Here is a 23,607-nt window from a genome sequence, read left to right on the forward strand (position 1 = left end):
CCTTGGCTTTGCATTGAGTTCATATCAAATTTTTTGGATAGTGGTGCTTTATGCATAATTTATAATCATGTAATGAGATGTGTGAGATGCTTTTTTATATAGCGCAAGATTGTTATCCTTTCATTCTTATTTTTTCTCTCACCTATAACAATTAGATAAGTATTTACAACTATGATTATTCTCCCTTATTTGATCTTGATGAACAATATTATAATTTCTCTTCGAATCCATACATCTATTCAATATTTAGTATGCAATAGTACAATGCATAAACCGAACAATTGTCAATCACCATCTTAAAACTTGATGACACTAAAATAAATTTTGATGTAACCATAGTTTGTTGAATTTGTGCACATATCAATGATACCTCAAATATATAGCGGATCAAATCATTGGTGCCTCAGTTGGTGTAAACATAGAGTCTCAATATTTCAACATTAATCTTCATATTTTCCACCCAAATAGAATAACTTAAAAATGATGTTTAAAACTAACAAAAATAATATAGAGCCTCATCTCCCTTTCTATATTTAGGAGATAGCTAAAAGCTAAAATGGAGAACTACTTAGATCATCTTTAGCAGACTCTCTGTCTTGGCTCCTTAACTCTTCATCCCAGTTTACACACCACTAATCACCCCAATGACGTCAAACTATCCTCCCTATTACATTCCTAATGGTGAAAAGGTAACCTACATTTCTGCCCATACCCATCCAACGACAACTATACCTGCTATGGTGAGGAGGGAGCTACGGTGCCTACCCACCCAACAACTATTCAAGATATGATGAGAATAACAACTCTATGCCCAACTAATATAGCTCTTACCTTGTGATCCAAACACTTCAGCTTACTCAGCGCCTAGCTACTATCTCTCCATTCAGGTGTATGCGGAAGCTGGAGGGGAAGAGGATCCAAGGAAGAACAAGAAGAAAGAAAAGAAGGAGAAAAAGGAGAAGACTCATAAGAAGAAGCCTAAAAAAAGGTGGTCTGTCATACATGGATGCACCTAATCAGACTCTAGACCCTCAGTTTGACAAAACTACTAGCAATGCGAATAAGAAGGGAAAGAAATGAAGGTGGTTCAGCGGAACTTGTGGTGTTGGTGTGGTTTGATTGTTTTTGTTGCCTATATGTTGCCCTGTGTTTTGTTGTTTTAATTTCATCGTTTTATTGACTAATGTACTAGTAGTTATCCCATTCACGAATCTTATGTTGTGTCAAGTTAATTACTCAAGCCTCGGAGATCAACAACTGACTAGCCAGTATGAGAAACTTGTAGTTGAAAATAGTGCGAACGATGTTTCACCTCATACTTTCATGACTATGATGCAGTTCTATATTTAAGCCTTGTTCCTTATCTTTTCTTTACTTACATTTTTAATGTGTTTTCTTTTGTTTCTTTATGAAAATCGATGTAACTATTCAAAATATTTCCCCAAAAAAAAATATCTCAACTCTTGTGCATCCTTTTGATGATATTAAATCATACTACTTTATGGGTAAAGCTATGGTGTGTTAATATTTCTCATACTTCAACTATTTTTACCACTTTAAGGACTCGTGTTACCACTTTAAGGACTAATATTACTATTTTGAGGACTCATAAAGTAAACTAAGAAATTTTATCACTTTAAGGACTCATGTTTACCACTTTGAAGACTAATATTACTATTTTGAGGATTCATGTGGTAACTAAGAAAATTTACCACTTAAGGACTCATGTTACCACTTTAAGGACTAATATTACTATTTTGAGGACTCATTTTACCACTTTTAAGGCAATTGTATGCATGTCATACATTAACACATTGTAGAATTTTCCCTACTTTATATGATCTCTATTTCCATTTATCAGGATTGATTTTACCATTGGTTTCTATGATGTATTTGTTCTTCTTACTTATTTAATGGTAGAAACTGTTCAAATTATAAATTATTGGACTTGAAAACATCTCAATTCATGTGCATCTAGACTTTCATGGCAAGACAAGAGGAATGGTTACAAAGGATATGTGAGAAGGAGGAGAGGTTGAGAAAGGGGTTGAAATGATCAATAACAAATGATGTACGTGGTTAACATAATTTTAGGTTGTGTGAGCTTTTAAATATTTCAAGGAAGTTCTAGAAACTGAACCTCATTTATGTTCGTAATAATTTTCCTCAAAAAAAAAAAAAAAAGTTCGTAATAATGAGAAACGATGCAATAAATCTAAAGTTGTGGCTTGGGTTAGTCTTGCCTAGTTTACATCTTTACTTCTAATGTGAATATCTTTGGCTTAAAAGAAAACACTCACATTTCTAATAATGTCATTCTCTTTTGACCATATCCATGAGAAATTGGTAGTGGAGAAAACCTCGTAAGCTCTGGTTGTGGTGTTATTGGTTTTTGGTGTTGATGAGATAGAATTAGTATATTTCGGACTCGCTTGGCCTGGTCCATCATTATTGGTGCTTGGACAGTGATGACTTGGGTCGGTCTTGCCCAATATACATCTTTACTTCTAATGTTAACATCTTGAATTTGAAAGGAAACACACACATTTCTACAAAAGTTGATCCCTCCTAACTATCTAGAAGAAATTGACGGTAAAGACCACTCCATAAGTTCCGATTGTAGTGTTATCAGCTTTTGGTGTTTGCGGGATTTGGTTTGAATTTCTTGTTTTAAGCCTAATTGTTATCCTTATTTTTGTTGAATATGTTGCTGTTGTATTCATCCAAGCGCCCAATATCAGGTTTTGTAATGGGTGTCGGTTAGGGCTGTCAATTCCGACACGACCAGATAACACGACTTAAAACCCACACGATTAAAAAGCGGGTTGGCCGTGGGTCAACCCACCAACACGAAGTAAACCCGTATAATCCGATTATACTATACTTCTTAAAATTTTGGACGTTGGGAGTATTTGATCATAGGATTAGACAATTTGAAATATTTTGCTTTATAATTATTGGATTTAATTATTTATTAATTATATATAATTATTTATATTCTTCGTTTTGTGGAGTTTTTAATGAATTTAATCAATTTATGCATTTTTTTAGTTAAATGGGTCGCATTTTTAACCCTTAAATGAGTCATTTTATCTAACACGACACGACCTATTTATTAAATGGATTAAGCGGGTTGGAAACGGGTAACCCGTTTAATAAATAGGTTGGGTCTGGGTTTAAATTTTTGACACGATTATTAAATGGGTTGGGTTGGGTTTGGGTTTGGGTTTGTACCTTGCGACATAACAAATACCGTGACCCGACACGAACCCAACCCGACACGACCCATTGACAGCCCTAGTGTCAGTGCCCTTTTTATAAAAGATCAAACCAAAGAGAATAAAAGAAAGAGACATCATAATAGCTAATTTGCTACTTTAAGTTTCAATTCATTGTCAATTTGCTACGCTAAATTTTAATTAAGCCAATTTGCTATGTTGAATTTTCACAATTAGTCAATTTGCTACCATAAGTATTATTTTTGCCAATTTTCCACCTTATGTCTTAAAAATTAGCGAATTTACTACCCTTACTTCAATTCCTCAGTTCAAACATTGATAAATTTTAAAAATCAAGGGTAGCAAATGGCCAATTCTGAAAACTTAAAGAAGCATATTGGTTAATCTCGAAAACCTAGAGTATAAAATTTAACGGAAATGTAGCAAATTGGCGAAAATAAAACATAGGATAACAAATTGGCTAATTTTGAAAACTTAGGGTAGAAAATTGGCTAAAATATAACCTAAGGTAGTAAATTGACACTAAGGTGAAACCTAGGGTAGCAAATTAGCAATTATGCCCATTGCTAAATACTTAAAACACATCCCATCTTTAATACACCACTAATATAAATTCTCATCCTTATTTATAGTAAAACACATATTTAAAGATTGTGATGAGTTAAAGTGTTTCTGGGCCTATGGTCCTTTGCACCTGAAGGCTAAGTCACATGCAGCGCCGACTTTGAAGGAGTGGATCATTGATCTTGTGGAGGTGTTGGGTGCTGATCAGATTGACTTTTTGTCATGTCTCTTTGGACCATTTGGACAGAGAGAAATAAACTAGTCTGGGAGGGGGGTACGTTTCAACCCATGCACATGATTAGTTGGTGTGTTAATAGTTTGACTGAGTTCTAGAAGTACCATACCAAGGCTATAAGGAAGAAGAAAAGACCATTGACTAAGTGGGAATGCCCTCCACGGGGTAGGCTGAAAATTAACATTGATGGTGCATTCCGATCTGAGAGTGGAACTGGAGGTATTGGGGTAGTGGTCAGGGATGATTTGGGCATTGGGTTGGTAGTTATTGCGAGGCCTTTTCTGCAAGCACACTCTGCTATTAATATGGAGGCTGAGGCGTGCAGGGATGGTCTTCTTCTTGGTATACACCAAGGTTGGACGAACATTGACATTGAGAGCGACTCTGCCCTTCTGATTGCTGCCCTCAAAAGTAAGGAGGAAAACCTTTCGGAGGTAAGTCGGATTCTTGATGATTGTAGAGATTATATGTCTGCTTTTCAATATGTAAGGGCTCGGCATGCTTACCGTGAAGCAAATGGTGTGACACATAGACTTGCCCACCTTGCTAGCTTATTTTCCATTAACGATGTTTGGCTAGATGAGACTCCTGCTATTATTCAGGATGTACTCTACTAGGATTATTCTCTTAGTTTTGCTGTAGCACGGGGTTCAGGTATTATGTCCCCCCCCCCCCCCCGGGTTGCAAAATTATGAAATTAATATAATAAATGGAACCGGGCGGCTGGGTTCCAAACCCCTTTAAAAAAAAAAAAAAACCACCTATACTTCCCAAACCACACTCAATTTCTCATCCACCAACTTCTATATCAAAATCAGGAGGATCTTTTTCACTCCCTACATGTCAAATTGTCAATCATTTGTAATGAAATCAAATCCACCATTTGATAAGATAATGCTTTGTACAAATGTTAATTGTAAATTGCAACTCCTAGAACAAGATTCATCAATGTGACCTAACTCTTAAACAATTTTTTTTTTTTTTGAAAGGGAGGCTAGTGCGGCTGCCTTAAAATCTTGATTGATGAAACTGTAGAATAAATTTTTTTTTTTGGGGGAGGGGGGGGGACATAGAGCCTGAACTGTACATTGCAATAAGTATCAAGAGAACATTATGAAATAATATCAGAAATCTCTACAAAATTTATGTATTCTAACATACACCAATTAGCACTTGACTGACTACACCATTTATTTTAACAAAGCGGTGACATAACGGTAAGATAACTCTATCACAAGGAAGCATAATTACAAATAGCACAGCTATCCTACTATGTTGCCACACGGAAACAAATCCAGTGACACTTCATTTCTTCCTACCACTAGAAGGTTGCATCCATTTGATCAAAATAGCTCGCCGCCTCATTAGGCCAGATAAGGCACACAAAGTATGCATACCGGGACAATGCCCACGTCGCCCTACCATAAAATGGTAAGGGCTTATTTCTGGTATAAAGTCACAACCTACTAAAAAACAATAATAAAAGAAAGCAATAAAAATAATAGTCGTTTACTTTATTACACATATTTTCCGTTTCATTTAAATACATCTTAATTGTCTTTGCTAATCAAACATGTAAAAACATGCGAAACTTAGCGAGCTGAAAGTAGAAATTCTACCCCGTGACATCGCGAGAGTTCACATCACTAGTTTATAGTAAAAAAAACCAAGTAGGATTACCCAACATTTCTTGGACCTGACCAAAGCCACAACCCAATTTATTCTTTTATTCTCTTTGGCTAGAACTTTTATAACAGGACTTAAAAAGAAAACAACAACTATCTTCTTTTATTCTCTTCGGCTTGAACTTTTATAAAATGAGGAGAAGGTTTTCTTTCAATGAAAAAGAACGTATAATGCATTAATAAAAAAGCCTACTCACCTAAGGGATAGTTTTTAAGAGACTGTAAGGGACAAGTGAATCTGATTGCTGAAAATAAATGCACAGTTTTAAATTGTTATAATTTCAGCTTTTATATTTAATACATGTGGTTGAGAACTTGAGATGCATTTGTCCCTCACAATCCCTTAAAACTGTCTCTTAGGTGAGCAAACCTGCATTAATAAAAAGGCATCAACTCTAATTAGAAAATCTAAAATTGGGCTTTTGGATAAATAGAACAGCAACAGACCCACAAAAGGCAACAGAAACAAGGTTAACAATTGGGCCTGAAAAACAAGAAATCCGAACAACCAAAACCAACCCAAGCTTAAAATTTGACATCGGTGTGGTGAGTCGTGAGTTCTATGGATTACTGGATTCTATCAGAATTACGAGCTCTTCAAATGAGTATATGGGAGATTAAATTCAGAACGTGTCTGACCTACAACTTGCCCCAACTTGAATATTGCAAGAGCTTTCCAACGAATGAGCTTTATTAATAGCATTTACTGATCATCATCTGGGCTGGACAGATGGATCTACTTATTGAACTTGTGCTTGACAAGCACAGGAAATGTGAAGTGTGATCAATGAGGAGTGTCTGAGTGAGACCTGCAAACACATATATGCGCTCGCTCGCTTTCGCATGGTTCATATCATTATAACAAAATGATCGACGGACAGAGACAATAAATCAGCCACCCAACAAATGCACAAAGTCTCTGTTCACCTTGTCCCCGTGGCGCCATTAATATAAACACAGCTCCATCATCAAGCCCACAGCTAATGCTGTTAGATCTTCAAACGCATAGCTTGGTTTCAGTTCTGGAACATGTCCTTCATTGTTCATACCTATTACATTGATTATGTCTCTGATCATATATTTATATATGAACTGGAAAAAGTGAAAACCCATATAGCAGTAATTATTTTTCAAGCTGTGAGGTAGGTTCCAGTTTGGCCACCAATTATGGAAGCATAGTGTCCTGAAAAGGCAGGGCCAACTCATTTGCAATGTCATGCGAATAGGCAACAAGCTAGTGATTATATATTTCAGGGTTTTAATGTCTAAAATGAAACTGTGCATTTGGAATACCTTTAACTCTAGACTTTCGATAGACAATGCTCACAATGGTAACCGAAACCCCATGTGAAATTTAAACAAGAAGGGTCACCCTGCCACCATTTGAGACCAGCACAGTAGCAGCTAGCCTGAGAAAGTCTTCAAAATATGGACCCACCCCTCCCAAGATTAGGCCACCATTTTTCTTATATTAATAGACAAAGGGTCTCTGGTCTGGTCCTCATGAATAATTGGTGCAGTAAATTAAGGGAGGGAGGAAGAAAGACCTGTAGACTTAGTAGCAAGCCAAACAGTGTAGGTACAAAGAATGTGAGATTCTATCAGCTGCAGAATAGTCAAACTGGAATGTGGGATTGAACTTAGGTTTGTACTGTTCAGAGAAGAAGATGGAAACCTTATGCAAGTGAGGTGGGGTCGTGTGAATCTCTAGCTAAATGTGTAGCACCTAAGAAATCTCGTGTGTGGAGCCTTTTCCATTATTTCGTTATGCACAAATCGAAAAGTAGGGTATGAAGGTGTTCCTGGCCTTAACAGAGTCGAAGCCTTGAGATTTATGCAACTCATGATGCTGCTGGCATGGATGGGTTTACGGTTTACCAGTTAGTCTTTAGCTTGTGAATCATTAGATCCCAAATCCTAGGGTAAATATATCGTCAGATTCTCGTAATTTATTTTTCAGTTGGGTCACTTGGGTGTGTATGTATGTATGTATGTATGTATGTATGTATGTATGTATTATATATATATATTTTTTTCAAGTAATCTAATATATTATATATAATTATGAAGACCCAGATTATCTGTATGAGTTTACAGCTCGCCTCGTACTTACATAAGATTTTATCAACCACACACCATTTTTAAAATTAAACTAGGGACCATATCTATAACTCTATATATGGTTAGTATTTTGCGGCCAAAGACAATTAAGAATGAAACAAACTAGTAATGCAACGTAAGATTAACTTCATTTCTTGCCATTGCTAGATGAATCCGGAATCTCTTATAAAAGCTAGAGTAGGCGTTATAGAACAATATCACGCACAATGTCTTGCAATTCTTAATCAAATGACTTTTTTTTTTCTTTTTTTGATTTATGTAATAGAATAAGGATTATTTATACTATTATTAAGAGAAGAGGTGTTGTTAGCTAAAACTGATTTTTTTTACCTTTATAACTCTCAAATATTAAAATATCATGGATTACATTTTAACATCAGGGATAAAAATGTAAAAAGCAAAAAAATTAAAATAAAATAACTATTTCACACTCTCCACTACTCTCACACCCATCGGGTGTGTGGACATTTTCTAGTATTTGATTAGTTAAGGCTAACTACAACCAATAACAAGAAAATACATGCCTATTTAACAAGGATAATACTCATAATTTTTACTTTTGTATTGTATTCCGCTGGAATCTTCTTCACATTATTGTCAATCACTTTTAGCTGGTTATTGGACATATATCCTCTTGTTATTTGTTATGATTAACCAAGTATTATCCATAGAATAAAGTTGAGAAAATTGAATTTTTGGTACGGTTTAAGGTGTCACTGGTCTTCTCTTTGCTGACAGAAATATTACCTCAGTCAAACAGTAACGTTTTATGTCTTAATCACAGATACTAGGCATTCTCACCTTGTGATGCTATATATCAGAAAAGTGAGTAACTTCTTCATAATGAAATTAGTTGTGTCTATTTGACCAAAAAAAATAAAAAATTAGTTGTGTCTGTCCACCCACGATGTACTTTCTGTCGAAAAAGGAATAGCATCATTTGCCCTCATTATGTTAATTTCTGATTAACAGTTTCAATTACCATGCATGAAGTTAGTTCACCAATTTGCTAGCTGTTCTAAGACTCAATCAAATCCTTGACAAGACAAGGATAATTAAGAACCGTATAAGTCAACCTTTTCATCAAATTAGTCGTTATGCATTTTTCTTTAAGCGATTAAATAGTCATTATGCATCATTATTGAGATTTTTTGAATCATCGTCAAACCATATGTGATCACTCATGACGTAAGTTTTGATCAACAAAGATAACTTACCAAAAGAAGAAGACGAAGAAGAACTTACCAATTGGAACTTTAGTGTACTATAACTGGATTTCAAGGCTTTATGACATATGAACGGGAAAATGATTCACACCATATATGTATGAAATGTCTGCGTTTCCATACATGAATATATACGCAATTAGGATATGTTTAATTCTTCATCCAGCACGGTATGAACATTTCACCATATATGCTAGCTGATGATATGTTTAATGATCTTTTGACTAATAGTGAGACTATAAGATTGTGACTGTGCCATTTTTGAGTATTCTCCAACCAAATATAAGAAGGGAGCTCGTAAATCATTAGTTAAGAACATTTATCTCTACTCGAGTTTGAATTTGATCACCTTTCCTATTGTTGTGAGTTAAGAGAAAATGCAAGATTACTTACAATATATTTATTCCCCAACCAAAAGTAGAAGAACCATCAAAGCTTCCATTGATGTGACCAACGCCTTCTCCAATAGGCCATGTACAAAATTTGGTCATACAAGTCGTTATCATAATTCCATGTTTTTTATTTTTCATAAGAAGAAGAAGGAATTCTGTTTTTTTCTAGTTGCTGAAGAAAATATACAATTTATAATGATTAAAATGTTGAGAAAAATTTCGGTTTTCAAGATTGAAAACCAAAATTGTGATAGAATCGAAAGGTCAGTGTTTAGTTAAGTGTGTACACGTCTTCTCTAGGAGAGTCAAAAGGCCTGCAATGTTTTAAATTATAGAGAGTCTTATCTCGCTCTATATATTTAGAAACGAGATAGCTACAAATTATAATTGAAAACCACTTAAGAGTTTGGTATAGTTGCTAAAATAGATAAAAAAACTAAAGATGCTCTCCAAAATAGCTAAGGAGTTAAATTAATAGAGAATCTGCTAAAGATGCTCTAAGTACTTATTTAGGTGGGGAATCTGAGAAAGTAGTCACAATCTTATTATTTTTATGATCGAAGTTACAATCTTCTAATGTGACATTAATATGAAGGATTTTTGTATTGTTCAACGTCTGAAAATGTCCTTTCTCCTAACCTTCACTTTCCCATCTTTGATTAGCGAACGACTTGAAGCAAAGGGACATAATGACACATGAAACTGGACTTACCCAAAAAAAAAAGAAGACTTACCCAAAAAATAAAAACTAATGATAATTGATGGAAAATGTTTATTTGCATTAACAAAAATGCACTTATAATCATCTAGACAAGGAAATGCTCAGTACCATTTGGTCTAGTGGCATAGTATCCCTTTTGTAAGTGGGAGGTTGTGAGTTTGACTCACGAAAGACTAATTGTAGCATTTGAGTTGTTTATTTGATAAAAAATAAAAATAAATCTAGACAAGGAAATTAGAAGATTATAACCATTATGAAATATCATTCAGACATCAAAAATCATTTTGACTACTTAAATTATATATGTTAACAAAAAAAATCCATCATACAAAATCAAAACTAAACAATATCTTTTTATTAGAAACAAATACATAATCTTTAAATAATAACTTAAAATATGAACGATCCTGATAATTATTTGAAAATTTCTAAATTGCAACCTCCTAGAAAAATTAATCAACCGAAAAGAGCTTCTATTTTTTTTTTTTTTTGAGGGCAACGGAAGACTGATCCATTGATATAAAATCATGACGACCTCACTCGGTCAAGCATGAATGGTACAAACCACCCTTCATATTACAAAGCATGCTCATCAAAAGACTGAAACTCAAAGAAGATCCAAAAAAACTACAATCCGAAACAAGAACTACCAGCAAAAGCAAATAATTTAAAAAACAAACAAGAACCCTCCATCTCCTAGCGTATGACACCTCGTTGATCCCTTTGACGCCTAAGACCCTTGTGGTGTACGTCGCTATGATCAAACAGGCATCCTCACACCCTAGAAGACGGAGAGAATCATCTCCTACTCAGGCTGGGAAGCAAGCAAAGCCACTGCCCCCTCATGCCCACCATGCATATGAGCCATAGACTCCGTGCCTTCACAGATAGACGCCGCCGCCTTGACTTTGTTTCTATGTCCCCGAGGCCTGCCCCTCTTCTTGTAGACCTTGGGTGGCGATGATACCTTCACCTCCACTAGACCATCAGAGGAAAGTGCCAGCCCTAAATTTTCTGGGTGCAGAGTAGCTGGAATAAGAGCTAGACCATGTTTAGCCCGTTTACCCTCCTCAGAGTCCTCCTCTTCTCTAGGACGCCGAACACCAACCACAGGAGCCACAGAAGAACCTTCAGAGCCAGGCAAAGGCACCAGCTCTGGAAGAGGCCGTATCTGCACCTGTTTCTTCTTCAGCACGTTGGGTACTTTGAAAGTCGAAAGCAGGGAAGGAGAAGGCAGGGAGTTAGCCTTATACACGAGGGTGGGGAGAGCCGGACCCGGTGCCTGCGGCAAGCCTTCCTCCCCCACAGAAGCAGCCTCCATTTCATCCTCCCTAGGGCATCTCTGCCCACCATGATTCAGCAGGGCGCAAAGCCTGCACCGCCCCAGAAGTCTCTCATACTTGAACCGCAAAGTAAGAACATCAACAGGGGAAACCCTAACTCTACGATCCAGGCGTACCGGGTCATTTATGGACAAGATGAGTCGAACCCGAGCTTCTCCACGGTGCAGGGCCACACGGTCCACCTCCAACACTTCTCCAATCGTTCCTCCCACCAGCCGGACGGTGGGTTCCGTTAAGATACCTGGTGAAATACCTTGGAGCTCAACCCAGATCCAAACAAAATCAAGCTTTACAGCCAGAATCTCTGAGAAACCATCATAATCATTCAACAAGATCATGGCACGTTGGAAGCCCCACGGACCTCCCTTCTTCACACGAGCAACATCACGTTCCTGGATGAACGTAAACAGAAATCGGTCACCCCGTGGTTGGACCTCCACTGTCCCCGTCAGTCTCCACATAGATCTCACCGCACTCCGGAAAGAGTCCAAAACCACCGCCCTACAGGTATTAAGTTTCCCCACCAAGTAAAAGTGGCGAGCGAGGAATTCCTTCCCAGGAACCCTAAGGTTCCCCAAATCCACAGGTTCTTCACCCTCCCGGAGCGACAACTTGGTCGCTAGCCTGGCAGTCATGGAAGCAATAGCAGCAGCCATGAACCAATACGCCGCACAACTTTGAAAAAACTCAAATCCTAACCCTAGCAGAGCGAGAGAGATAGGGGGAGTAAAAGTCGCGGTCCTGAGCGCCACAATAATTTAATTGATAGAATGAACTCTTGTGAAAAGAGCTTCTATTGATATACACATGTCGGGCAATTTGTATGTTTTGCCTTCATGATGTGCTTTAATCAAGAAACGAAAATCATCTTCTATTTGGTAACCTTAAAGAAAATAGCATATTAACTTCCGAATGTATCGGATGTTATGTTCTAAGTTGGAAAATTAATTTGAATTGTGTGCAATAACATGTAGGATTATGAGAAGAAACAATCATTCCGATTAACAAAATATATTAATTATATGAGCATCATACATGAACCAAAAAATATCTCAAGTTAAGAAAAAATGCATTTAGAAGTGAATTTAATTCACCTCGCATGGTTCGCACAGTGACATATGTATATTGCTGGTTCATATTTTAGTATTTTAAGATCAATTTGTGCTAGTGCTATACATGATTACATCACCCTCACCTCACAAGTCACACTTCTACTCTTCCTTTGAGATCCTGACCAATGCATGCATGACTCCAGCTTCCCATACCTGCAAAGCCTGCGACCCTGATTTAACGGCCAAGATCTTCTTCCTCTGACGTACCTAAGATCGTTGAGTTACTTATTAGGTTTAGTGTATACGCTCTGCAGAGTGGTAAGCACAACCAGGTTCATGCCGTTAATTAATGAACAAATAGAAACCAAGATCAGATTAAACCATTAATTAAATTCTGTACCCCCCGGCATGTCTGATCACGTTGAACATAAAACATGCCACCACTGTCTCACGGAGCCATCTGCGGCGCCGCTGTATTCAATCCCCGCCTAAAACGTGAACGTGGCCCTCGATTTTGGCGCCGAAGACTAAACGGTCAAAAAGACACCCAAGCTTAGAAAAAAAAAAGAGGCGGGAATTCCCAGATCGTAGTTTAAAAAGAAGATATTTTTACCCAGACCGGAGGACCCGACCGACCGTCTTAGCTGTCAATGGCGTGTAGCCATTAGCTTTCTCTAGTCCTCGTACATGTCCGAGCGACCAACCCAACCTAACTTTTTCCCCTCTCCCCCTCCCTGCAAAAGGCCACTGCTCTTTGAAGCCAAGGAAATTACCATGGGACCCCTGTATCACCATCGATGTGGATCTTTCTTTCCCCGTGACGTGGGCCACCACCACCACCCCCATTTTGGCGCGAAACGCGGTGGTGTTTCCCGCCAGCAGTTTTATAAATGGAGCGGCGCGCTTTTGAGTGATCCACATAACTGCCGCGCCCCCCCCACCCCCACACCTGTCGCTTCAAACCGACGATTCGAAATCCCTCGCGGACGTGTGTACCGTTTGAAATTTAACGCCCCGCCGTTAAATTTTTGTTATTCTGTTTTTGCCGCTGAACCGCGTTGTCAGTCGTTAGTGCGGGGACCGTTAACTCGGGGACGTCGGTGGCAAGAGACATCAGCCAAAGCAGGAACGTGTTTTCTGAGGAGCAGGCACGTGATTGTCAGACAAGGAAGGACCTTAGGTAGCGAGGTGGGTCCAGGACTGAGCTGTGGGAATAACTATTCAGTAGGTAGCTCTCCCCTTTGCTCGACAGGTGTCGACGTGTTAGAGATTTCAAACAGCTCCTACGAAGCGTGCCTCCACGACTACGTCTAAGGTCATGCCCGCAAGTCGTGCGTAGTCTCGCCAATCAGGATCCGCCATCTCATCCCGCATTTGACTGAAAGGAAACATTTTTGGATCAAGTTAGGACGTTACTGAACATAACAGACTCCGTCATCAATACTCGATTGTAATTCCTAATGGTCCGAATATTCGCCAACAAGTATCATTAAAACGGCGAGACCTTAACAAAAGCCATGATTAAATTCACTAAACTGGCACTAATGGCGGCAAAAAAACACGGAGAAAAACCGTCCCGAAACGGTGACAGAGGAAAAGCCGAAAGGAGGCCGGTGTCACAAGTCACAAGGCCATAATTCCGGTCGGCAAATCGCACCCTTCATTACCAAGTCATGTGGGACCCAACACTCCTACCACGTGGATTTTATGTACACTTGTTTCTCGTAATTGAGTTGAACGCACGCAAAGGTTGTTTTGGAGATGTACACGTGGCATCCTAGCTGGTGGCAGGGAACCGTTTTAACAATGAGGGATCAAGCGCCACGTGTATCTCTCGTTGGTTGACTTTTTGAGTGGGGAGGTTGCGACTTGCGAGTGAGGGGGAGAGTTCGGTCAGACCGGGCAGGGTTTTTGGGGTAGGCGTTACTCATGGCATGTGATTAGTAGCAGTAGTAAGAATTACCCGCCCTAAACTCTTTGCGTAAGGGCGTGGTTAGGAAAGTAATATAATAATGAATAGAATATTAAAATATCTTTATTGCCGGAATTTGTTAAATAATAAAATAAATATATATAAGGGAGGTGACCACCCAGATGGGTAAAGAGGCAATACAAGGCGTGCTTTGCGCTTTTGAAATTGAGAGTAGATAGAGAGAGACAGAGAGTAATAGTACCTCTCTTTGTAGAGAGAGAAACACAGAAGGTTGGTGTTGGTGTTGGTGTTGGGTGAGTTGTGGCGATTTGATCTAAGAAGGCGAGAGTCCGGAGGCAACTCACCTCTCTCGCATTGCTGGCTGGCTTTGTTTGATACGGCGGCGAAGTTTCCTCTTCTTCTTCTTCGATTGTCTCGTCGCGAAGAATTTGTTGGGTGCTTTTCTTTAAAGCCCCAAAGAGCGCCTTCGTTTCTCGGTTTATTAAACGCCCTCAGTTCGTCTGCTCTGTTTTTCCCTCTCACAAAGAATTGAAGGATGGAGTGGACTGCTTGTCTTGATGAATATGAGAAACTCGTCTTCCGAATGAACACCCCTAGGTATGTTCCTTCTTTCTTCTTCATGATTTTGTGTTTGTTTTTCGGTTTCTGAAAATTTTTCGGCTTTTCCGGGTTTAATGTAATCTCGAACTTTCCTTCCGTTTCTTGAGAATTTTTTTCAAAAAAGACTCAGATCTCTTCCTCAATTACTTTCCTTTACAGCAAGTAATAATTTTGAAGATTGTTAACTATTTTACCCAACATATATATTTTAAAATTACTTCCCAAAATCTCGTGTTCAAAATTTGTGACTTTTCTCGACGCGACGGTGGTGGTGTTTATCTGACTTGACCATTCGGTTGGTTTTACATTGCAGGGTCGTGATTGACAATGCCGTCTGCTCCACTGCGACTTTAGTCAAGGTTTGCTTCTACGAAGCCCAATTTAGAAATTCAATTCCCCCAAAATATAAGATTTGATTTTTTCAAAGAAATTGACTGATCGAGCCTCTGTTTTCGTTGTCCAGGTCGACAGTGCTAGAAGGCACGGAATTCTTCTAGAGGCTGTTCAGGTCCTCACAGACCTAAATCTCACCATTAAAAAAGCTTATATTTCTTCTGACGGACAATGGTTCATGGATGGTAAGAAATTTCAAATCTTTAATTTAATTTTAATTAATTTTCTTTAAAGGGTGTTGTTTCTTGAATGTTCTTTCTCAATTGGGTTATGTTTTTGGTACAGTTTTCCATGTTACTGACCAAAATGGGAACAAATTAACGGACGAGAGCGTTATCAATTACATTGAGCAGGTAATCTAATCATTTATTGCGCCATTAATCTCAATTTTTACTTCCCAAATTTATGATTAATTGATTAGATCGGTCTAGAATTGAAACTGTAACTAGTTTATTTATTTGTATTTGACAGTCACTCGGAACGATTCACTTCGGGACCTCCAACTGTTCTAACGGCCTAACAGCCCTGGAGTTAACCGGAACGGACCGAGTTGGTCTTCTTTCCGAGGTCTTTGCAGTGCTGGCTGAGATGCAATGCAATGTGGTTGAGTCCAAGGTATGGACACACAACGGCCGAATTGCTTCACTGATTTATGTCAAGGACTGTGGTTCAGGTTGCCCAATTGAGGACTCCCAGAAAATTGATACAATTGAAGCGCGGTTGAGGACTGTGCTCAAGGGAGACAATGACATTCGGAGTGCGAAAACCTCAGTTTCCATGGCTGTCACGCACACCGAAAGAAGACTCCATCAGATGATGTTTGCAGATCGCGATTATGAAAGGAAGCCCATCCTACAGCATTGCACTGATTCTCCGATTGTAACGGTGCAGAATTGGGCCGAAAGGAGCTATTCTGTAGTGAATATTCAGTGCAAGGATCGGGCAAAGCTTTTGTTCGATGTTGTTTGCACAATGACAGATATGGACTATGTGGTTTTCCATGCCACGATTAAAACAGCGGGAAATAGTGCACACATGGTATATATTCATTTCCTTGTAGTTGGTTTATGCTGCGCTCTGTTTTTAATATATTAAAGTGTCAGTATTAAGTCAATTAACTAACCTGGGTCTGGTTGATTTATGTTTTCAGGAATTTTACATTAGGCATACTGATGGAACCCCAATTAGTTCTGAACCCGAACGACATCGTGTAATTCAATGCTTACAAGCTGCCATTGAAAGAAGAGCATCTGAGGTATTGTTCATATCTTCAGTATTCCCGATTGTTTTGGTAATTTCATTTTGTTTAGGGTTCATTGTGCTAATTACTATTTGTTTTTTTATGTCATTGCAGGGTGTGAGACTTGAATTGTGCACCAAGGATAGAGAAGGTCTTCTAGCAAATGTCACCAGAACATTCCGAGAGGCCGGTCTCAATGTGACAAGGGCCGAGATATCCACCTCAACAGACAAGGCTCTAAACGTTTTCTATGTCACCGATGCAATTGGAAACCCTGCGGATCCAGAAACCATTGATGCAGTGAGGCAGAAAGTAGGGTTGAGTGACTTGAAAGTGAAGGAATTGCCATCCGTTTGCCATTCAGAGGGTGACAGAGAAGAGCAAGCACTAGGGGTTGGTGGGGCAGTGCTGTTATCACTTGGGAGCTTAGTGAGAAGGAATCTATACAATTTGGGACTCATCAGGTCTTTTTCTTGAGGATGTTGTAGAAGATTTGGTTATTCACTTTGCTGGTATTTGGCAATGGATGGTATATTATTCTTTGCTTGGGGTTTTGGCATTGTACATAAAGAGAAAAGGAAGAAGGAAGGTGGGAATTTGGTGATAGTAGTTGCTCTTATAGGTGGGTTTGGTCTGGTTGGAGGGAATTGATAGAGACAGGGCCACTCCATTTTAAATGCTTGTGTTTGAAAATTAGTAGAGGGAACGAACTTATGGGTGTAAAAAAGGGTGTTGGGTGGTAGTGAATTTATTGGTTTATTGCTGGAAGGAAAAGAAGAGAATGTTAGGTAAAAGGAAATAGGAGTCTTAAGCACCACAGCTAGATTTGTGTACATAGCAACTCTATGATTTAAGGTATTATTATTAGTTTTAATGGTTGACTTGATATTTTTTAATTGAATGTTTCTACTATCTCCTTGTCCAATCCAGAAGGTTTTTCACTTTGTGTGCAATGGGGGAAGAATCTAATCCCCTTATTAGTATTCTCCACCCCCTTAATTAGTATATAATATAATATAATGACAGCACCAGGACCCATAAGCTGTGTGTGAAAATATCATTGGTAGATTTCTTGTCAAAGAAGAAAATCGTCAAGATTTGTAGGGCAAGAAGATCACAGATTTAAATAAGGAGTTGGTAATTTTGTTGACTCTGTTGAATTCCAGTTTCACTCAGAGGTAACCGTGTTCTCCAAGACATGTTCTTGATGTCAAATCAGCTTCAGACATGCGACCAAACCCGACCATCGCGAAGAGAACATGGGCATATCTTGGTTTCAAATTACTTTTTTTTTTTTTTTTTTTTTGAAACAATGGTTTATTGCATTAGATGACCAGTCAAAAAGCCAGAGTCTAACATACACTTAAAGACAGAAAAAATAGCGGGGTAACAACCATGCTCCTATCTAAGTAATGTAAACTCATTACAAGTCAATTTTGAGCCCGCTTTGTAAGCGAACTCATAAACAAAGAACAACTCCGTGTCTTCTAGGGCAAAATCAATGACTAGCATCCCCATTAGCCAGGCGCGCAATTGCGGTACCAATAGAGAGCCACTTCCTAAACAAACAAATAGGAGCAATTCCTTATCCATAAGCTGCTTGAAAAAATGCCAATCTTATTCCAGATAATTACCAACTCATGAAGAAGTCATGATCCGCAAACGATTGGTCATGGACCATATATTAGCCCAACTGCCCAAGAAAGTCCACCTCTTAGGCCAGGCTCATCCTCACCACTAAGTGATAAAAGAGGGTGGCAACACACCCTCCCTTCTAGCCCACCACATAGGGCCCAACAGCTCAAGCTTGAGCCCAGGCCCAAAGACCCAAGTCCAAACCTGAGCAAATGGAGCAGAAACCCTAGAATACATCTGCCCATCCATCACCGCCGCCGTCGCCGCCACCGCCAAGTTTTCCGGAGGCCGACCACTCCAAGCACCGCATCCCCGTTGATGTCGCTTAAAGCAAGCGCATAATTTAACCCTGAAAATATCGTTAGTAGTATAAGCAAATAGGGATCGTTCTATTCCGGGGATTGAGGGTACACCTGTAATTGTGTAACAAATAAAGAAAAGTATTATTTACAGAAATAAAATAAAGAATAAATATATACAAGTGAACAAAAATAAGGGGGGTTTTAAGAATTAAAGAATTGAAAATTAAAATAAAGAAAATATAAAAACACATGTACAAGAATGAAACATAAGAAACAAAGATTAAACCCTAGTTTATCATTGAATTCGAATTAACCCTACATTGTTCTTCCAAGTCATGTGAAAGGAGTTGATCATGTGAAACATTCGAAAGCAAACGATTTCCCATATTTTACTTTTCAATGCTAATTAATCTAAGCGAAAGCACCTAGATTAATCCTATTAAACATGCAATCAAACCCTAGAAAGCTAGTCAATCATGTCATGTTTAATGCATTACACATAGAGAAAGGCTATCAACTCAAGTGTACAACTTAGTATGAATAAGTTCACCTAATTGCAATCCTCTTCAATTGAATTCGATTTTTGTCCAAAACCTTTACTACTTTGATTCAAGTTTACACAAAACGAAAAGTCGATTTCATGTTCTTAAACCTAGCACCAATTACATGCAAATCCTATAAGTGTCGACCCAAATAAGATAAACATATAAAAGTTTTCTATCAAGCAAATTCAATCGAACAATCACACATAAGCAACTTTGGAATCACAACATAAGAATCGAAATTCTTTATTTAATCATAAAATTTCAGAATATAAACCTTGTTCAAACATAAATGTTAACTAAAAACAATTCTCACGAAACTAAGCAAGATTACAAAGAAAGAGGTTGAATTACACCGTGAGATGGAGATGGGGATGAAGGATGAAACGTTATGGATTCTTGAATCTCGAAAGCAAGCTTCAAGGTGGAGGATGGATGATGATGCTCACGGCTCCTTCTTCTTCTTCTTCTCCCTTGCTTGAAACGTTGAATGCACTAGAGGATGGAGAGAAAATGGAAAGGAAATGGAGAGACAAAGAAGATGAGATGGATGAAGGAAGATGTTTTGGAATGAGAGGAGAAGATGTTTATATAGGGAAGAAAAAGAAGAGTGAAATGATGAGTGGAAGAAAAATAATGAAAGTGGAGTATGTTAGTGTGAGTAATGATGGAGAAAACATGATGATTACACCCTAAAACATGGAATGTTTTTGGGTGATGATGATGGTGGATTAGTGTGAGAAATGATGGAGAAAACATGATGATTACACCCTAAAACATGGAATGTTTTTGGGTGATGATGATGGTGGATTAGTGTGAGAAATGATGGAGAAAACATGATGATTACACCCTAAAAGATGGAATATTTTTGGGTGATGATGATGATGGATTTCCTACTCATTTACTTCAATTTTATCTCCACCATTTGTAGGTAAGTGTGGACATAATGCTCATTTCACCATCATTTACTCCAATGTACCTAAGAAAATAGAAATTGAGTTAAAAATCGATTCGTCAAGGAATTAACTAAGCAAAATGTGAGGAATTAACTATTAAAATATCACATTAAAATGCTCCTATCAAATTCCCCCACACTTAGCTTTTGCTAGTCCCTTAGCAAAACAAAACAAAAAAAATCCAAAACAGAACAAAGACTTGACAAAAAGCAAGTAAATTACTCTATTGCTCCTAACTGTTGTCTCAGAGACTCCAAACTCATGGCTTTCACGTTAAACACTTAATCAAAATCACAAAGATAATTCCATGGTTAATAAACCTGTGACATTCATATGACTAAGCAAGATATGGAGAACTTAAGTTATACAGTGAATGATAGCATGTTTCGAACAAGTCCAATCCAAACTCACAGGGCATACTCTCGATTTTTCTCTCAGAAATGGCTATGCTTAAAAGCTTCACACTCAAGTATATGCAAGAGAACAAATTGTAAGGCAACAAACAGCTTGCATATTTCATCAATAAACACATTTTGTGAAGAATTTTTAAAGACCTCATGAAATGACTAAGTGCACAAATGGACCTAAACCATAAGCTCGACTGCGTAACTGACTCCACTAACCAAAGACTGCCCATCTCAAGGATCAAGTCAGCACTTAAAACAGGTTGTAATGGGGCTAAGCTAGGGTTTTCGAAATGAAGATTAAGGATACAAAAAATCCTAAGGACCTAGCAGAGCATATAAGGACCACCTTATGTTATCATTTTTGTAGACCAAATATCATTGTTTTGGGTCAAACCTTCACTCTAACCAACATGGGAATGGACAAAGGCATAATTTTCAACTTTGAGCCTTCTACAAATTTGCAAGTCCAAAACCACACTTCAAAATTTTCCCAAGAGTTTTCTTTTCAATTTTTCTTCTCTTTTGCCGCTTTTCTTTCTTTCTTTTTTCAAGGCAAATTTTTTTTTTTTTTTCTTCTTGGATTTTCCCCACCCCACACTTGTCTTTCATCGTCACCCCTACATACTATGTCATGCTCTACTAAGTCCTTAAGATTAGGGTAGAGATATCCTGTACTAAGCTCATGGTAGGGTAGTGAGGGTGATGAAACAAAGGTTTTCAACGTAGGCTCAAAGGGGTTCATTCTAAGGAGTCCCACGACGGGCACAATTGGGGATACATGCTTGTTTGGCTATGGTGGTTACCCTAATGCCTTCTATCCTATCCAGGATCAGTGCATATTATGGCATACAAGTTTTGACAGTCACAACAGCCGAGTTCTAGTACTCTCTAGTCCATTAAAATCTATGGCACATGATCATTGGATTTCCAAAGAATGATGAGGTTTTGCAAATACAGCCATGAAATTCTGAAATTATCAGTAAGCACTCAAAAAGAAAGTATTTTAGCTCAACAGCTCACTTGGGTCAAATGAATCAGACTTAATCCTAGCATGCTTAATGAACCAAGTTACAATCCTATCTCAAATCTTCATACAAGCATCACAATGTCGATTAACCACAGAATTCAATTAAGTCCTATTTTGATTGTGAAAACCTTCAGCCATGAATTCGGAGACATGTTCATCCTAGACGTTAGGAGCATCCTAAGACTCAAACAAACAAAAACACTCTAAAACCAACATTTTTTTTTTTTTTACAATTTAATTTAATTTCAACACTTAGGTACGGGAACAGGGAGTCTCGATGTGCAATGGGACTGAAACAGCTACCCTTTTTCAAGACTATGTTTAATCCAATATACCTTAGTGTATCACAACATCAATTAAAAACACAATAAAAACACAATCCAACATCAACTATTTTTTTTATTTTTTATTTTTTATATACTAACTACTAAAAACACAATAAAGCAATAATCCTTCCCCATACTTAATTCATGCATTGTCCTCAATGTATAAACAAATATAAATCATGCAAATCATAAATCAAGCATAGAAGAGAAAGTTAACACAACGAAACCTAAAACAACTTAAAATTCATGAAAATAAAATAGAAAGAAGAGTTCAAGAAAGCAAATCTGCGTTTGATGGCTCCTCCACAGCTACAGTTGAAATGGGTTGCCTCCCATGCAGCGCTTAATGTTTAAAGTCTTTCAGCCTAGACTTGTACCTCCATTTACTCCTTTGGAGGAGCGGTATGCGGGCGAGTGGCAGCCCTCTTGCTGGTTTCAGCCTTCGGAGGCGGGTCCTCATGTTGTGATGCAGTAGCGTCCTTGCGAGGAAACCCAGGAGGATAACTCTGCAAGTTATTGACTTCCTGAGCAAGCTTGTTTATTGCAGTGTGACAGCGGATCAAAGAGCAGTTCATCTCAGAGATGTAATCGATCATGCAATTGACTCTCCAATCTGTCACCATAATACCATCGCGGAGAGAGGAACGCAAATCATCAATCAAATCCGACAAGCTTTCCAGGGTGGCCATAGGCCGAGGAGCACGAGCAGCTGGTGAGGAAGAAGACTCTCCGGGATGCAGTCTGGGAGAGCGACGAGGCAGAGGAGGGGGACTGCGGGTACGCTCACGGATAGGACGATGGTCCCATGGACGAGTAAGCCCAGCTCTAGTGGCCGCTTGACGACCTTCTTCTTCCAAAGAGAGAACACGGCGTTGATTGACGCCCCTGCGAGGGGTAACCTTGGTTCGAGCCATGAGGAAGTAGAAGGAATTTGAAACTGCACGCTTAGACAAACCTTAGTAAAATCTGGAGGAGACAAAAAAGGATGTATATGTAAAGCACAAAATAGGGTAGAAATCTCAACAGGCACACGGTTTTAACAAAGCTTCTCCGGGAAGGAGAAGAGTTATGATAGTTCACGGCCCAAGAAACTCCCCCACGTGTAAATATTCCTTTCTTTTCCTGGATTTATGGCATGCTTTCGGCTATAGCTTGTCTGTCACGGATCCTCGAGATTCATTTGATTCCCCCACGCGTCCTTTCTTTTCCTTGATTCACGGCAATTAAACCTGCTTTCGGCTGTAGCTTATCTGTCACAGCTCCTCGAGATCAGTTTGGTTCCCCCACGTGTCCTTCACGCGGCAACAGCTTTTCCGTGTTTGCGGGTGACTTTAATCCAACGCGTAGATTTAATCTCAGAGGTCGTCCATCCAACGGTGGAGATCTGCTCACTCGTTCTATAATTAGGTGCTTTCTGAGGGAGCGACTATTCACTCCAAAAGAAAATTCTTCCGAGTTCCATCCTTTCTCTCTCAACCCTTCAGCCTTTCTTTCGAAACTCCAATCCTTTCTTCATCAACATGGAACCACGAACTCTGCAACTAATGGAGTTACAAACCCAGCAACAAATGGAATTACAAGCCCAGCAACCAACCGAGGAGGGAGGAAGCATCCAAGCAGCCGGGAGTAGTAACCGGTGGGCTCCCACACCGCCTCAACTAAGAATCC

At 38.7% G+C, this 23,607-nt stretch overlaps 2 protein-coding genes across 2 annotated transcripts; both read left to right on the forward strand.

Annotated features, from left to right (window-relative positions):
* Window positions 1-644: 644 nt before the first annotated feature.
* LOC112177537 lies at window positions 645-4,655 on the forward strand. Its single transcript, XM_024315822.1, has 4 exons — window positions 645-689; window positions 825-988; window positions 1,862-1,916; window positions 4,137-4,655. Exons 1-4 carry the CDS (start codon window positions 645-647, stop codon window positions 4,653-4,655), a joined length of 783 nt encoding a protein of 260 aa, XP_024171590.1.
* Window positions 4,656-14,668: 10,013 nt separating this feature from the next.
* Window positions 14,669-17,669, forward strand: LOC112179760 (ACT domain-containing protein ACR8). Its single transcript, XM_024318239.2, has 7 exons — window positions 14,669-15,108; window positions 15,425-15,470; window positions 15,575-15,689; window positions 15,790-15,857; window positions 15,976-16,542; window positions 16,655-16,759; window positions 16,859-17,669. Exons 1-7 carry the CDS (start codon window positions 15,047-15,049, stop codon window positions 17,219-17,221), a joined length of 1,326 nt encoding a protein of 441 aa, XP_024174007.1. The 5' UTR covers window positions 14,669-15,046; the 3' UTR covers window positions 17,222-17,669.
* Window positions 17,670-23,607: the final 5,938 nt, after the last annotated feature.

Source organism: Rosa chinensis, chromosome 7, assembly GCF_002994745.2.
Source record: "Rosa chinensis cultivar Old Blush chromosome 7, RchiOBHm-V2, whole genome shotgun sequence".
Lineage (NCBI taxonomy): Eukaryota > Viridiplantae > Streptophyta > Magnoliopsida > Rosales > Rosaceae > Rosa > Rosa chinensis.